General features: G+C 41.8%; 1 protein-coding gene across 13 annotated transcripts in view; it reads right to left on the reverse strand.

Annotated features, from left to right (window-relative positions):
* Positions 1 to 16,942, reverse strand: part of syne1b (spectrin repeat containing, nuclear envelope 1b) — an 81,171-nt gene that overhangs the window by 17,732 nt on the left and 46,497 nt on the right. For all 13 annotated transcript variants that reach the window (XM_034859061.1, XM_034859062.1, XM_034859050.1 and 10 more), the window contains 36 exons: positions 14,769 to 16,929; positions 14,201 to 14,538; positions 13,594 to 13,738; positions 13,281 to 13,499; positions 12,923 to 13,191; positions 12,516 to 12,681; positions 12,223 to 12,378; positions 11,954 to 12,106; positions 11,632 to 11,814; positions 11,349 to 11,486; positions 10,864 to 11,049; positions 10,591 to 10,713; positions 10,279 to 10,461; positions 9,826 to 9,969; positions 9,307 to 9,495; positions 8,917 to 9,057; positions 8,475 to 8,588; positions 8,236 to 8,397; positions 7,579 to 7,773; positions 7,334 to 7,510; positions 6,182 to 6,373; positions 5,598 to 5,729; positions 5,163 to 5,263; positions 4,877 to 5,030; positions 4,664 to 4,792; positions 4,414 to 4,569; positions 3,948 to 4,157; positions 3,698 to 3,799; positions 3,473 to 3,592; positions 3,187 to 3,387; positions 2,853 to 3,026; positions 2,309 to 2,440; positions 1,859 to 2,055; positions 1,163 to 1,295; positions 515 to 697; positions 194 to 343 (listed from right to left, as the gene is read on the reverse strand). In XM_034859061.1, coding sequence (XP_034714952.1) covers positions 194 to 343; positions 515 to 697; positions 1,163 to 1,295; positions 1,859 to 2,055; positions 2,309 to 2,440; positions 2,853 to 3,026; positions 3,187 to 3,387; positions 3,473 to 3,592; positions 3,698 to 3,799; positions 3,948 to 4,157; positions 4,414 to 4,569; positions 4,664 to 4,792; positions 4,877 to 5,030; positions 5,163 to 5,263; positions 5,598 to 5,729; positions 6,182 to 6,373; positions 7,334 to 7,510; positions 7,579 to 7,773; positions 8,236 to 8,397; positions 8,475 to 8,588; positions 8,917 to 9,057; positions 9,307 to 9,495; positions 9,826 to 9,969; positions 10,279 to 10,461; positions 10,591 to 10,713; positions 10,864 to 11,049; positions 11,349 to 11,486; positions 11,632 to 11,814; positions 11,954 to 12,106; positions 12,223 to 12,378; positions 12,516 to 12,681; positions 12,923 to 13,191; positions 13,281 to 13,499; positions 13,594 to 13,738; positions 14,201 to 14,538; positions 14,769 to 16,929 — 8,008 coding nt within the window. The remainder of the gene's footprint in view (positions 1 to 193; positions 344 to 514; positions 698 to 1,162; positions 1,296 to 1,858; positions 2,056 to 2,308; positions 2,441 to 2,852; positions 3,027 to 3,186; positions 3,388 to 3,472; positions 3,593 to 3,697; positions 3,800 to 3,947; positions 4,158 to 4,413; positions 4,570 to 4,663; positions 4,793 to 4,876; positions 5,031 to 5,162; positions 5,264 to 5,597; positions 5,730 to 6,181; positions 6,374 to 7,333; positions 7,511 to 7,578; positions 7,774 to 8,235; positions 8,398 to 8,474; positions 8,589 to 8,916; positions 9,058 to 9,306; positions 9,496 to 9,825; positions 9,970 to 10,278; positions 10,462 to 10,590; positions 10,714 to 10,863; positions 11,050 to 11,348; positions 11,487 to 11,631; positions 11,815 to 11,953; positions 12,107 to 12,222; positions 12,379 to 12,515; positions 12,682 to 12,922; positions 13,192 to 13,280; positions 13,500 to 13,593; positions 13,739 to 14,200; positions 14,539 to 14,768; positions 16,930 to 16,942) is intronic.

Here is a 16,942-nt window from a genome sequence, read left to right on the forward strand (position 1 = left end):
AAATTTGACTTGTAGCTAAAAAAATATGAATAAGTTGTAACCCCCCCCAAAAAAAACTTTCAATTCCTTGAAATGCATGAAATACAACAAATGTATATAGTGGTCACATACTGTCCTTCTATCAAAAAAATTCACATAAAACAATTTGTAAACAAAGTCGAAAGTGCCATGAATCTCTAAATCTGTCCACTACCTTGTATTTTTGCAAGTAGTCCTGAATCACATTTGACCCCACTGCACTCTTGAGGTTTTCTTCATTCTCCTCAATGACATTCTCCATCAATGATATCCAGTTAAACAGCTCAGATATGGCATGACGGGAGGCCAACTTCTCCATTTGGATCTGAGAAAAAAAATGATACCCATTGGACCAGCATATTAAGCATCCAGGAAGACGAAAATGCACATGCTGCCTTGTGTGATAACGTCAGTATTTGAGTGAGACAGCAGAAAGGGTTATCCTATTTGCAGTTGAGCAGCTAAGCCTGTTCACTCTGGCTGACTGTGACCATACCTGATGCAGCTTCTCCTGGACCACTGGGATGCGTGTAAGCAGCTCAGTCCATTGAGTGTCAATGCGTGCCAGATCAGACCGCAGCACCACCGTGTCCACTTTCTTCAGACGCAGCAGCTGGTTGCCCTCGGTTAGTACTGAGCTCTTCAGGCTGGACTTGCCTTCAACTTCCTTTGAGAACTCCTGAGACATACAGTGACAGGAATCAACAGCTAGTATGCAATCATATCAGGTATATTTGATAATGATATAATATACTGCACTTTTTGCTGATAACGCAGCAAGATTGTTACTACTACTATATCCAAGTACTACTACACTAGTACAGTTATAGGAAATACAACTTACACTAATAATAACACATAAAAAAGCCATTGTTTTACAGTCTTATACCAGCTATGCTGTAACATTGTGAATACAGTGCATATTATATTATGTGTATATATAGCATTATATGTGTGTGTGTATAGCTCTATATGTAGTATGGTAACTCAGTTGTAAGCAACCATTGATTCAAAGCAACAAGGACCTGTATAAATCTGCATAAATGTTTACTAGTTATAGCACTGTTCCTTGAGAAGAGCTGGAATCTCCGGATCAATACAGGTACAAAAGGCAAAAGAAAACTAATAAAAACTGTGGCCTTACAAGAAATGCAGAGAGATGGTCTCTGACAGTTTCCAGCTCCTGTGGGACTAACACCGCCTGCGTATTCCAAAACTCCAGACGCTCCAGAGCCGACTGAAGCCAATCGCTAAGCTGAGCACACTCCCTCTGATACCTAGAAAAAAACCACAACTTAATTATAGAACAAAGCTATTTCTGATAATAAAACACTTGTACAGCATATCTGCTTAAGACTATGAGTGTTGTTTTGTGCACTCAGATCTGTAAATTTAATAATTATTGCTAAGCTGCCAATCTTAGAGACCCTTCTAAAAATTATGTTTTCAGGGTTTCTATTAGGTGTGGGAATCCCCAGACGCCTCCCGATACAATATCATCACAATACTAATGCCAAGATACGTTATTATTGTGATTTTAAACATATTGCAATACTCTGCGATATATATTGCGATTTATAACTTTTTTTCCAACTTCTAATTTTTCCCAATTTCAAATGATGTCCCCAAAAGGAAACTATGTCAACATCTATTTTATCTAAAAAGATAAAATTCTCCGTTTGTTCATATAACTTCAATTTTATTGCTGTAAAATGGGATTGTGAAGCAGACAATCTGCCACTGAAAATATCAAGATACTATGCTGTATTGATTTTTCCCTCACCCCTAGTCTCTATGGGATATCATTTGTATTTGATGTCTAAACAATTCTGTTTCTGACCTGGTCCAATGTTTGAGGATGGCCTCCAGGCGCTGCAGCTCCTTGTTGACCTTGTTGGTGTTGTTGAGCCAGTGTTCCCCTAGCAGAGCGAGTTGGTTCTCCAGTGCGGGACAGCACACTGATAGCAAGAGATGTTTGCCCTCTTCCAGTACCTGGTGTAGCTTGTGCTGGTACTCTGTCAGTCTGCCCTTTAGACCCTTTACAGACAATGGAAAGGGGCAGTAAGACAAAAGATCCTTAAAAAGGTGACATTTTAGCTAGAGCGACACAGGCTGAGAAGAGTTGGGTAAAGAAACTGAGAGTGAGAGTGAGTGAGTGAATTAAATAAAAGTAAAGCAAATCTTCAGAGAGGAAACAAATGCATATCATGTGTGCTGGCTTCTTTAATTGCCTAAGGTCCTCCGCGGCATTATGCCATATTATAAAATTTGCATTGATGACACTTTGTACCTGATACAATGAAATCCTGTCCATTAGCCTTTCTTCAGTCTCTTCCACCAGGCCAACAGTCGGGATGTTTCCTTCAACTGCCTCCAATTGGCGGTTCAGACTTTGGTAATCTTGCATTAAGCGGCACCAAGTCTAACAAAAAAACAACAACACATTGAATCTTTCAAATTGAAAAAGCTGGCAAGTAAACCTTAGATGAAGACCACTCCAACACTAACAACTGCTGTGCTATCCTATTATGTAGGAAAAAAAGAAAGGCTTTCAAAAAACTCTCTATAAACAAAGCTTTTTCAGCTTTAGTTTTCATGCAGAGGTGCACTTGAGAGGTATTTTCACAATTTATAAATATCTATTCCTTTTCATTTAGAAACATACAGTATATTGACAACACAGTTAAGTAGCATTTCAAAAAACGTGTTTACGTATTGTCCGGGACAGAAAAATAAGCATTTCAAATTATGACATAGTCAGATTTACTTTCATTAGGTCAGTATGCTTTCAAAAGAAAAATAAGTATTAACACACATAGTATTTTATATCTCACCTCCAGGATAAACTCCAGCTCAACTCCTTTACTGTGTGCCTCTTTGAGGACCCTCTGAGCCTCAGCCAGTGTCTCTTCCAGGGCCTGACTCTCTTTGGGAAGCATCAAAACACTGATTTTTCTGAAGTATGTTTCTGTTAAAATCATATGGGACTCAAGACCCTGGAAGAACTCCTAGAGAACACAAAAACACATAGATAAACACACCAATGAGCAGTTATTTTTCTCTCAGTAGTGTTGAAGACACACACATGCCTTGGCTGTGTCTGTGTTCAATGTTTATTCATAAATGTTACTTAAGCCTTTCTACTTTAACAGAGCAAGTTGACCAAACCTTATGTTTGTCCAGGTGATTCTGGACTTCCTCGACAGAGCTGACAACGATTCTTTGATCAGCAGCCATCTTGTCTTTAGCTGTGTCTACCAGGTCTGTCAGATCCTGCAAAGCCCGCTCGTACTGCTCCTTTAGAGCCATGCTCTGGTTCAGCCCACTGCACCGGGAACCCACCGTCATCACCAGCTCCTCATAGGAATCCTGAAAACACACACACAAAGAACAGAAATAGGTAAAAACTATACTGAGCAGCTTCTACTGAATGATTTTCAGTGATGTACATTACCTGGAGTTTTAGTATTTTGTTTGCTGATATCTGATCCGCCTGCAGTGTTGCTCCTCTGGTTTTGAGTTCCGTAATCCTCTGTTCAAAGTCTTTCAAGCTCTCCTCTGCACAGGCAATAACCTAATAGACATTTACAATAATTTTTTATTTTTTTTGTTCTCTGTAAGTTGAGTGAAAAGCAGGGTGTGTTTGTGTGCATGCATGTGATGCTAAAGCTTTCATTACCTCTAGTTGTTTTGAGGCTGGTCTATCCATGGCTCCAGCTAAGGCCTGTAGCACCTGGCACTTGGTCTCAATTAAAGCAGTTTGGAGAAGCTGCAACTCAGTCTTTCAAGACAATTTTTAGAACATTTATAAGAATCAACATCTCCTGAGGAGTTATTAGTTCTGCAAATGTTTTGGTTTTATAGTGGTCGTGTTTCAAGAAAAAATAAAACATTCTTGAAAAGCAACAAACACAAAATATTAGGCAAACCTGGTGGGCTGTGAGCTCATGTGCTCTGGTCCTCATGTGGTCACAGCGTGTCCCCAGAGCACAACCCAGAGCGCCTAATCTCTCTTTAAGGCAGTCAAGGTTGTCCTCAAGCAGCAATTGATCCTCTTGTCTCAACACTGAAGACCCAGCTAACAGAGCCTGGCTGAGCTTTACCTCCTCTGTGACATGCCTCACTTCATTCTCTAAGGTCTGCAGGAAAGATCAGAAACAGTTCAGGAAGATTTAAAAAATACTCAACTAAAAAATGACGATTATTATGAAGATTATATCCATAGAGCAGACCTTTTTAAACATCAGCCACATAGTGTGTCAATAATCAACCTCCTACAGAGATCTAATTTATTGTCAACTGAACTTTAGGAAACTTTAATGGATATTAACAGGCTCATATGATTTGCTATAAAACCTTCTGCAAAAATGATAGAAGCTGCACAAATGAATCTACCTCCTGTTTTTGTAGCTGGGTCTCTGCATTTTCAGCCAGCAGCACTGAGCCTGAGAAGACATTGTTCTCCACACCATCCAGCCAAGAGGAGGTGGATGACACAGCTGTGTAGAGCTGCTGTTCCATCTGCGCCACCTGTGCCTCACCACCACTGGCCTATGTACAAACAAGAGTGTTGCAAATTTCCATTGACACATATTGAACTACATATATTTCCATGTTACAATAGAATGGCATGTTATAGAAATACCTGAGTGGTCATGTCCTCTATTGTTTGTCTGAAGCTATCATACAGATTATTCAGAGAAGATTTGTCAGCTTGAGTTTCTCCTTTAAACAGTGTTCCAGCTGTGGTCACACGAGAAGCCCTGGAGTATACCTGCAGAAAACAAAAGAACAGGTCAATGCACTTCACTTCCACTGCTGCTTAATACTAACAATTACAACACAACAAGGTTTATACCGGCTGTTTGTGGTCCTGCTCCAGGGTTTTCTGCAGCAGCTGCAGCTTAGTTTTGAGCTCTAGTCTGAGGCTCTCCCATTTCTGCCTCATCTGCTCTCGAGCAGCCTGAGATTCCCTCTCAACCAAAGCTGCTGGTGAAAATGGCTCTGTTGTACTACACGGTGAAAGAAACATGACTTAATAAATGCTCAATTTATAGTCTGCTACAGGAATCATTATGGGAGTTAACTGAACATTTTACTAATTGATTTGAGTTAAATGTACGCTATAATAGTTAGTAAAATACCTGGCACTGCTGGGCGAGGCCTGCTGGATAAGGATCTCCTCTCCTCTGCTCGCCACTGACTGAAGCAACTTTTTCTGTTCTGCGAGCTGCTCCTCCAGTTCCTAGAAAGCAAACCATTTACTGTAAATTGGAGTTTGTATGATGTAATTAATTTGCTTCTGACACACTGTGTGGTGTTACAATGATGTCAAAGTATTTTAATTGTATTTTATAAAAATGAGATTGTTACTGTATACTTCAACAGTTTGATAGTAACAATATATGTTTTCAATGCAAGTGTGCTGTGTAATAGTGGCCATAAGTTAAAAAACAATTGACAACAACTCATTTGAGAAAGGACATTTTAATTTTAGTATCAATAGCCTGGGGCTGCCTTTTTTGCTATGAAGACTGAGCACTATGATAAGGAAACAAAACAAATATGAGAAAATGTACCCTTTGTCTCTGCAGACTGTCCTGGTGTTGCTGGGAACGTGTGGTCCGGGCATGGGCCAGCCAGTCCTGCACACTGGGACTTTGAGAGAGGCTGGAGTCAGATTCACTGTCCTCCTGTTCCTGCAGCGAGTCCTAAAAAAAAAAAAATATTAAGGAAACATACACCAGCAAGGAAGAAGCAGGAATATCAAACGCATTAACTCAATTTTGGGTCAGAGGTTTTGCAAATTTGTCAAAGGGTGTGAAGAAATACTGAAACAAAGAGGTGTCACAGAAAAGCTATTAAGGACAAACATTTAATATTCCCTTAGCTGGTTTGACATCTTTTGTTCGGCTTGTTATTCTGACAAATGTACTAGACACTTACGTAGGTCAGCCTATTGTATTATGATGGTCTAATAAATATGGTGGTTCAAGTCTGAGTATACAAATGTTCTTTATGGTGCAGTTAGACAGAAAACGTCATCCTGTTAGGTTGGAAAATGTTTTAATCAACATTCTGAGCAAGTTACCCATAGTACCTAATGTGGTATTGTAAAAGTTCAGCATCACATGGCAACATTGAAAGCCTGAAGCCACCTCACCTCGATGTCGTTCCGCCTGTCCTGAAGCATCCTCTGCAGCTCCAATAGGCTGCCCTTCAACATGCGTATCTTTCCGGCCAACTGCTCGGCTTCCTCTCTGGTCTCTGTCCGGCCCTCCAGCAGCAGGCTCTCACTGTGCATGGACAGCTCTGACAGGGCCAGCACCTTCTCTTCAATCTCCAGCAGCATGTTCTGCAGCAGCAGGAGGAGAGAAGCCAGCTCAAACATGGTATCACGTCTCACCACCTACAGCAGTCCAACAAACGCTCCAGACATACAGGGGGCCAGGGTCTGGCTGAACCCCCCTACACTACAAATGTTCCCCAGCTACAGGACAAGGAGAGCGCTCCCTCGGCTCTCATCCTTGGCCCATCCCTCCAGCCTCGCCTCCTGTGCAACATATTACCACTAATCCTTCACGGTCCATGCTCTACAGGATTCATGTTCAAGCACACATTCAAAAGCAACGCTTGTGTGTAGAACACCATTATAAGTCTAGACAAGCTAACGATGCCAATCAATGAATGGTGTTCCAAAGTTTGAAGATACATTTGTTTTTAACACCATTGCCACTAATCTGCTATTGATAGCTCCAGAAGGTCTTTCAAAGGCTGAGAGTGTAACTCCACATACTGCCTAACCCTCCCCGTTCCCTAGGATTCACCTACTTGGATATTCTAGCAGCTTTATCACCAACACCAATCACGGCAGCAGGATCTATTAATCGTCTGAAAGCCACAACCCCTGAGTATTCCGCCCTATGCAGCTAACAGAGTCTTGTCAAACAGTGACATCTGCATAATCTGCTTAAGACTAGTTGTACACGCTTAGGAGCCTTGCCATCTGAATGCCCCTTTAAATGCCTCTAATGCTCTTGTTTACCCACTGAAAGGTTCCTGTTCCCCCGGGATCCGGACAATATATTGAAGTACAAGACAGGGCTTAATAATCCACAAGCACATTATCATTAATCTGCTAACCAGAGACAACACATAGAAAACAGTATTCAAGAACACCGTACTGCCATTCCAGCCAATTTGCTATGAAATATTAAGCAACCTCATATGCATATTCACAAATTAATTAATTTAATAATTCCAATTAACATGTATTCATCCATTGCTCTGAATGAACAGCAGGGGGAGCTCTTACCTGACATTCAGTAAGCTGATCCTCCATATCTGTCTCCTCTAGAGGTCTAGGTTCAAGGAAGAAGGTTACAGAACTGCGCATTCTGGTCAACCACAAGTCCAGTTCATCTGTTTGGGTGTGATAGAGCTGTATGGCCTCTTCCTGCTGCTGACCCTCCAGGCGGTCACTAATGCGCTCCTGGGGCAGAGCACAACTATTAGCTACTATTAGTAGTAAAATACTTTTGCAATCTTCACAAAGAGTACCTCCAATAGCTGCTGTTTCCCTGAGGCCTTCATGTGGATAGTGGCCATCCTCTCAGCTAACACAGCAAGGGAGGAGTGCATGGCCAACTGGTCAGCCATGTCTGAGTCCACAGCATCAGAGGCCAGATCCTCTGTGAAGCTTGTTTGCAGCCTTTCGATTTCCTCCTGCACACTCTGAATCTCTTCTATTAGACCCTAGAATGAACAACTTTGTTATAGGTGTTGCATGCTGTATAATGACTAACTTCATTTTCATTTCTAAGTTTGTTAAAGGGAAATATTATCTTTTTGATGTTTGTAGATACTGTTACCATACAATATATATCACAAATTCAAAATTTGGATATAGGAGCAGAGCACTTTTCAATCCATTAAGTGGAACAGCAATGTGATGTTGAGACAAAAAAATATTTACTGGGATATTATAAATACAGTCCTGTCAAAAGGTGACAAGAGTGGCTCAAAATATGTTTTCTAGTGACATGCATCATTAGCAAAATATATTTTTTATGTTTGACATAGTTCGAAGGTATACTTTGCATTATCATGGGTATACTTACATTACTTTAGAAATCTGGCAACTCCCTACCCTGACAATATGAAAGTTCTCTTTCCATCAAACCTTTTAAAAACCTTTATTGTACTGTAGCAACTCACCTCCTGTGCCTTAATGTGGTTATCTGGGCTTTTATCTGCCTCCAGAGGCTTACTCAGTTTGGCCTCAAGAGCCTCCATTTGAGAGGAGATTGACTGGAGTGAACCCTGGTAATACTGTTGCTTTTCCAGAGCTTCATAAAGAGACCTCTGCTTTTCGCTGATCTGTTGGAAGGCCGATTAAAACAATGTAAAAGATACCAATCATTGGGAACTGTTGACGCGTTGTATTATTTACATACCACAGTCTTTAATGTCTCCCATGAGCGCTGCAAGTCATCTAAATTGGCCACAGACTCAAACGTTGGGTCATATAATTCTTGGATTGGAGCTCTTGTGAGGGTTCCTCTTCCCATCTAAAAACACATTCAAACAGTGTCATTACAAATAAGTAATGAAACGGATGGCAACCAGATAGAACTACATTTATAAAGCCCCTAATTCATTGTTAGTCATGATGAGCTTGCAGGTACAGGAAGAGAATAGATATGGATTATTACTTTCCTTGGTTCAATTTTGACTTCTGCATTAAGTGAATTGAATCAATTGAGAGTGCTTAGTTGAGTAAACAGGACATATTAGAGATATTATTTATTTATTTGAAGAGAAAAAGTATTTGCAATTTTGCTGTTAGACCAGAATGACAATAAAAAAGCTATAAAGAGAAAGAGGGAAGGCAGATACCTTGGTTATAGAGGCTTCAGTGTAAGTGACGGGAGAAGGAGAGCGACAGACAGGAGGAGAAGAAACCTCACTGCTAGTGCCCTCCTCCCCAGACTCCTCTGTTACAGGGGACAGGAGGGTGTGACAGCGGCCAGCCATCACCTGACAAGCCATGCAAGAAACAATAACAGAAAAGCAGACGTGCAAGGTGATTAGGAAAGCTTAATCATTTGCAATGTGTTATTTTATATAAAATTAGCACGCTGCACTTTTCAAAAACACATATCAGTCAAATTAAATCAATAAAACCCTTTAGAACTTAGGATGATTTTTTTAAGTAGACAATGCCATCACCAACAATGCAAACAGATTTGTCAGAACCATGTCATGTGGTTTATTATGTTCTCTAACCATGACAGCTTGTGCTGAAGATTTTTTTGATTTCTCCCCATCCATCTCCTGCACCCCCTCTGGCAGCCCCTCCACATCACTCACGGTCAGCAGCATGGTGGCATGCTTGGCTTTCACTGCCAGCATCTTGCATTTAGAGTTTAGTGAGGCAATCTGCTCTTGGTAACCTTTGATCTTCTGGGCCAGCTCCTATTCAAAAATACATAAGGGGCAACTTATTATAGAGCTATGAGGAAATTTCAGCTATAACATCACAGTACAGAGGATTATAGTTAGTTGAATAACTTGTAGTTAGTTAAATAGATAGATAGAGATCAAATCAGTGTCCCTTTCTGTGTTCAATTCACATGTTAAGTTCTTGTTTATGTTGGTTACCTACAAATTATTAAAGACATGCAAAAATGTCATACTTTATATGTTATGCCTGTATTACACTGATGACTATCCAGGGTTCCTTTCCTTTAATTCCATTCTTCCTGCTCAGGAGAAGTGGTTTATTTGTGAATTAATGTAATATACTTCATGGTGAAGAATCTGGGCCTGCAGCTCCTGGATGTTGTTTGTGGGGATTGGACGGTCCTGAATGACGCAGTGTGCTTCCTCTATCAGTCCCTGTAGGTCTCTCACTTCCTGTTCATATTGCTCGTACTGCACCACTGCTTCCTAGATTTAAAAAAAATGAAATTGATTTGGTAAGGTTAGATGAAAAGTAAAACACCCCCAAAATGTTTTAGTTCTTTGGTAGAATTTAAAAAGAGTAAACCTCTCAAAATATGCAGAAAACTATATGAATCTCTCAGTTTATACGAAACCTTGTTAAATCATCAAGCTTGTTTACTTGGCAGCACTGTGACTTCTAGCTGTGCCCTTTTACATACACTATGCATTGCATATTATTCCAGAATGCAGGACAATATGACGTTAATACAATATGAAGTTACTGTGCGTCAGCAATAATGCCCCCTACTGTACCTGTAGGATGTTGCATTGCTGAATGGCCACGTGCTGCAACTGACTGGCCTCTTGCTGAAGATGCAGTGCTGTGCGACAAATGGCTAGGTTGGGCATCACTTCCTCTGGGACACGCAGAGCACTCTGACACAGCTGCACTGCCTGCACCTGCTGCTTTAAGCTCTCCATATCTGCCAACAGACGCTGCAACAACAGGGAACGTTTACCTTGTGTGAAACTGCTATAATGTGCAAAGTAAGGATCTGAGGTGCTTTGTGACCAATGATAGGGAATATCTTGCTTGTCTAGCTTATTTTAATGTGGCATGGTTACCTGTCTCTGAGCCAGCTGTTCTTTGAGGCTCTGGCGTGCCAACTCTGGTGATGTCAATGTAGCTTGGACCTGCTCCAAAGCAACATGTAGGGCCTTAACTTCAAACTCCAGGGCTTCCATACTCTGAGGACACATTGTACATGAGTCAATTAAACAGTATAGTTATCACAAGGTATGAGCTACAAGTATTAATGCTTCTTTTCAAATATAATAAAACAGGAAGGCAATTCATAAACATTAAAAACAAGTAATAGATAAGAAATCTTTTTTTACCTTATCTGCATCCTCCAAACTCTGCAGTCGTGTCTTGATGCATTGCTGAAGCTCCTCAGTGTGTCGACTAAGTTCACAAACCTGTTGGCTCATAGACTCAACCTGCAGCACCTCAGACAGAAGTTCCACTTTTTCTGCCATTGATTCCAGGTCTCCATGGAGTTCCCGGGACTCACGAAGGACAGCCTAAAGCACATGACAACAAGGCAGTGAATAAAAGGCACTTGTGGTATAGCCTCTTTTGGGGATTTTGGCAACCCGTGCCTTTCGTGCAATGTGTGCAAAGGTAAAAATCCTGACGCATCTGTGAACTGTGTGTGAATAAGCCTGAGTCAAGCTCAAACCATTTCCATCCTCTTATTATTCCTTTTATAAATAATATGGAGGGAAGAGAGCCCAATAACACTTCGTAAAAAAGCTAAAATGTCTGTCTGTAAACTATGACCATTGAACCTATGAGGATGCTCTCTGGACCCCCAACTCACCTGGTACATCCGTATCTGCTCCTGCAGATGAACAGAGGAGTTCCAGATAATGTTCGCCCTCACCAGGCTTTTGGCTTTCTCCGACCATCTCACAATGAAGTCTAGCATCTCATTATACTCATCTAAATAGCAGACAGCCTGAGGAACCAAGATAGGACAGAAGCCGCACAGTTAAGGCACAGCAAAAACAAATAAAGTATGCTTTCCAATGTCACATTTTTTAAATGTTGTAGCATAAAATAAAATAACATTTGCATTTGTAAAGGGGACCTGAAAAGCCAACCTTTTTGAGCCAGTTGTTCCTACAGTCTGCTAGCCTTGTTGTGTGGTGATGCATCTCTGACAGTTTGCTGATGGCGTCACTAAGCTGTTTGGCCAGCAGGGGGTTTCTGCGGCCAAACTCTTGTACAGCAGCATCCAGTTCTGAAAGGGTGCGACCACAACTGTCCAAGTCCTCCGCCATGCTCTGAGAAAAGGAATGCAACATACATCATTTTTTAATCCTGATTATTTTGTATCTAAAAGCCTTGAAGGATAGTATTTCTAAACCAGCTGTAGTCAACTATACGTCAACAGTTAGACCAAGCTGAAGTAAGTTAACCCACCTTGACTTCTTCTTTGGCATGATCAACATCAGGAGAGTTTTCTTTGAATTTAGCTGAGATTGCTTTGAGCTTCTCAGAAATGTCATGGATTCTAGAGCTGAAGTCCTCTTTTATTTCTCTTATTTTCTGAATTTCTCTCTCTTTCGAAAGAACCTAAAACATATAGAGAAATATACATGACTACTTTACATCACAATTTAAATGAAACAACATTTAAAGAGTCCATTAAGGTCTTATTTACATTGAAAGCTTTTCAAATGATACCGTACCTGATCTTCAATAGCACCCAATGCAAGTGAGACCTCAGCCAACTGCATAGAGATTTCAGAGGGCAGTATGGTGTAGAGGTCCAGGTACTTGCTCTGTTGCTGCTCTGCTAATTTATCCACGTGCTGACGATAAGTGATCACTTCTCCATGCACAACCTATAATGGAACAAATTGAGTACCCATGTAACTTTTATTAGAAATAATAAAATTCAAATAGAAATGTCCTAGGGGTGACTGAAAGATAAAAAGAAGATGAAAGAAGAAAGATGCTGTTTTTTAGATGTAAGATAGACCTCAAGCTCCTGCAGCAGAGAATCAATGTCTGGTGTGGGATTGAGAAGAAGCTCCCTGGTCTCCTGAATCCAGGCTTTTACAACAATAAGTTCCTTCTCCACTTCCTCTCGGTCCCTCAGTTCCTGAGCTGCTTGTGCCCGCTTTGTCCTTGACTGTGTCAAGAGGCTGGAGGGCGAAGACAAAAAAAATCTACTGAAGTTCTGAATAGCAGAATATAGGTAAATGAGTTTAATTAAATAGTAGAAAATGTTTTGTTTTTTAAAATCCAAATATATAATAATAGTAAATTGCTTTTATTTTGAATAATGCAAAAACATCTTCATTAAAACAATACCACTGGTTAGAAAAAATTTAAGACAGATGTCCTTGTTAAATGCAACAGTTTGAAGGTTTATCTTGTTGCTACCTTTCCATTTGGTCTTGAACAGCTCTAATCTCCTTCAGACTGGGCAGCTCATCCTGTTCAGTTGTTGGTGATGGCACTTCCACATCGTGCAGCAGGCTGAGAGCGTACTGGCGCAGCAGTGTGAGGGAGGAGAGCTCTCTCTCCAAGTCTTGGCTCAGCAAGTCATGCTGGTCCAACAGAGACTGCAGGGTGGCTTTGGAAGCCTTCTCCACGGCAGTGTCAGGGAAACGACTTTGGAGCTCATCAGAGACTGCTCTTACCTTCACCATCTGTACAAAAGGATTGAGAAAGTTTAGCTACTACTGCAAAAACTATACTTTTTATTATAAAGTAAATATTTTTCCTGTGGTCTGTGTACCTTCTCTCTAAAAGTCCTCCAATCCTGTGCTGTGTCCTCGAGTACTCTCTCTCGTCCCCGCGCCACGCTTCGTAGTCGTGTCCATCGCTGCCAAACGGTTGTCATGGAGCGACTGATGGTGGCCTTGCTTACATCACTTCCCACCAGCTCCAGCTGGGCAGCTTGCTCTTCTAAACCACTCAGCTTCTCTTGGAAGCCGTTCACCAGTGAGACAAGGGACTGGAAAAGTAAGAGATAATTCGTAAACTAAGCATTCATAGAAGCACCAACCATTTTTTTTGTATGGAAAATGCCTTTGTTTGGCCTCTCATACCCGATGACTGCATAGCTTATCTTCAGCCTCTTGGCTTGTGGCTGCCTTTGCAGTGGAAAACTCAGTCAGTTTCTTTTCAGCCTCATTCATAAGCTCAATAACTGTCTGCCTTGCCTCCTGGTATGACTTCCACTGAGTTACACAGCTGTGAAAAACAAAACATATCAGAGGATTAAATGCCATTATTATCAAATGTTCTGTATTGTTGGGGTATATTACATTTGCACTAGGCGTGGGAATCACTTGCTACAGTACCTCACAATACTTAACTTACGTTAAATAGCTCACAGTTCCAAAAATATCAATACAGCAATGCTTCCATATTACTAGACAATCCTTTAATGATACATCACAATATTGGTCTAATTATAATAACAAATTCTTTGTGTGTAAACTCTGACATATTTTATTGCTTAAACTTTTGAGTAATAACAAACTTGTTTTTGTGTTGATCTGGACACAAGGTCATTATTTTATTAACTAAAATATCAATATTTGGCACCAGCATATCGTTTCTTGTATCCCACAAAGAAGGACAACGATCTATTGCCGTGTCGCTATTTTGTCCAAACCCTGACATTCACCATCATTTTCTTGTTCTCACTACCTTTGTAGGACATCCTGGTGACACTGGAGCTGATCTCGAACCTCCACGCCTCTCTGCTTGGCCGACTCCACGCTCACACAGAGCTGCTCTTTAGCTTTGGGGTTAACAAGGTTCTCCAGCTGAGGCAGCAGGGCCTGCAGCTCCTCCAAGTGGATAAGGAACTCCTGCTCTGTGGCCATGATGTCTCCCTGCTGCCGGAGACACTCCTCATAGTTCTCCACGTCAACGCCCAGACTAGCTTGCTGCAGGAAGGACACAGCATCCTCCAGCCATTCACAGGCTGACTGCATCCTAAAGTGGTACTTCTGGCACAACCCCAAAGCGTCCTCCAGAGTAATCTTTACACAAAAGCAATACAAAAAAATTATATATTAAATATTAAAAATCTTTTTAATATAAAATACAGATTCTGCCATAAATGCACTTATTCTAATGCTTCACAGCAAATGACAAATCAAATACTGTATATGGGCATTAAGGTAACTATAACAAACAGCATTACAGATAAAGCATTTCACTAAAATGAATGCATGATGACCATAGAATACTGAATGTAATATTGTCCCACCTGTTTTGAGCACAGTGCTTTCTGAACGTCTGCCTGCAGCTTGGCCATTTCTTCTAGGCTTGTGTCTACGTGGGCTGGGACAAGCTCATTTGCGCTGATATACTCCTGTTTCTCCCTGTTACTAAGAGCAGCCACTATTCTCAGTTTAGACTGCACTTCCTCCTGCATGATTTGCTGCTTTCTTATCTCCTCCTGCACCTTCTCCACCCTCACATCAACAATCACAGCACAGCCCAGGTCATCCCTGACCTGCAGCAGCCAGTCCAGGGTCCTTTTCATCTCTGTCTCAAAGTCTTTACTTTGGACAAACCTGGTCTCACACTCTTCAATCAGATCCCCTACTGCGGCCTGCAGAGATCGCAGCTCGTCTTGCCACAAAACCACTTGCTCCTTGGAGGCATCATGGGCTGCTTGATCCACGCGGGGGGCAAGCGTGTCCATCTGCTCCACGAGCCTTGACAAGTGAGAGTTGGCACTCTGGAGACTCCCTGCCAGAGTGTGGTAGTTCTTCAGCCTCTCCTCAGCTGACTGCGTCTCTGCATTCACTTTTACCAGCTGCTCTTTTGTGGCCTTTAACTCTGAGTCAACCTGCATAGCCATTGCCTTGTGGTCCTCAAAAGATTCCAAGGTTTCATCCAGATGCTCTACTTTCTGTTCAACCAACCTCTTTAGGCCGTTGTACAGGCTCACTAGCAGGGTCATTTCCTCTGGGCGCCATGGTTGACCTGTGCTGCGAAATCCTTCCTTCTTCTGGTTCAGTTCACTTACAGCTACACCGAGGTTGCTCAGGTCTGCCTGGATCGCTTTGTATTCACTCTGCAAACTGACAACCTCTTCTGTTTGCAGCCCCACAGGCTGTGTGCCCAGACTATTGAACTGTTCCTCAAGCTCTTTCAGAGCTTTATGAGTGACGTCTATGAAAGAAGTGTACTCATTCCTTGTGAGAATGGCCTGCTGGATTTTCTCTTGTTTTTCTTTGGCTAGTGCTAATATGCTATTATATTGGTGGGGGAGCGTGTTGAGTTTTTCATCCAAATAGCAGTGGTCTACTTCATTCAGACTGGGCAATATTTCCTGACCAGCTCTTTGTACAATTAGGAGAAGATTCTCATAGTCAATGGCCTGCTCAACTATCTGTTGATATTTTTGTAGCTGCGCTTCCAATTCAGCGTCTCCAACCATCAGATTGATTTCTGGGAACGTAACTATATCCGCTTGTTTTATCCACACACATATTTTCTCTAAATCATTCTTGAAATACTTTCTGGAAACCAGTACTTTTTCCAGCTCCTGAAGTTTCTGGCCACACCTATGTAATGTTTTATCAAAGATGTTTTGTAACTCCTGCAACTTTGTGAGAATCTCATTCCTTTCTTCATCGCTGGCATCCCTCATAAGGTCCCTCCCCTGAGACCACAAGGAGGTCAGCTCGCTCTGGTAGGCTTTAAGGCTGCTTTGGATGTTCCTGCATGTTCTGACCTGCTTGGCGAGGTCATCAGGTAACAAGGCAATGTACTCCTCCGCCTGGGCCTTCTTTTCATTCTGCTGGACCCAGGAAATGGACTGACTCACAGCCATCAGGAACTGTGTTCTTTCTGTGAATGCCTTGCTGAGGTGTTTTCTGCGCTGCACAACCTTTACACTCAGAGATTCCACCTCCTTTTGAGTGTCAACAATCAGCTGTTGGAGGCGTTGCCGTTCAGTGAGGCCCAGCCGGGCCAGCACCCGGTCAGAATCACCCACGGCCTGTGCCAGCAAGAGCTGCTTGGCTTCCAACTCACTGCAGATGCTCAGGTGGTCAAACAGAAAGCTCTGAGCCAACTCTGGAGGAGGACTCATTTTCATGGCCTCAGACAGGGCAGGCTGCTGCTCTTCTGCCCAGTCCCGAGCCTCTTTCAGACGGGCTTCTACTTGGCCCATATCTTCCAGGGTCACCACTGAGTCTTGGATTTTCCTCTCAATTAGATTTTGCATCTGAGACCATCGCTGCTCAAAGTGGCTGATCTGCTCTTTTACCAGCTCCTTGTCATCCAAGTTTAAATGTTGGATGACTCTTTGTTTCTGTTCCTTAAGGTCCTCAATTGTGGCTTTTTGTTCTTCCAGAGTTACTGCAAGCTTCCGTAATGCCTCCAAATGCTGAGATGAACTTTCAGCATCCGTTCTGTAACACAAAA

The sequence above is a fragment of the Etheostoma cragini genome, chromosome 20, assembly GCF_013103735.1.
Source record: "Etheostoma cragini isolate CJK2018 chromosome 20, CSU_Ecrag_1.0, whole genome shotgun sequence".
Taxonomy (NCBI): domain Eukaryota; kingdom Metazoa; phylum Chordata; class Actinopteri; order Perciformes; family Percidae; genus Etheostoma; species Etheostoma cragini.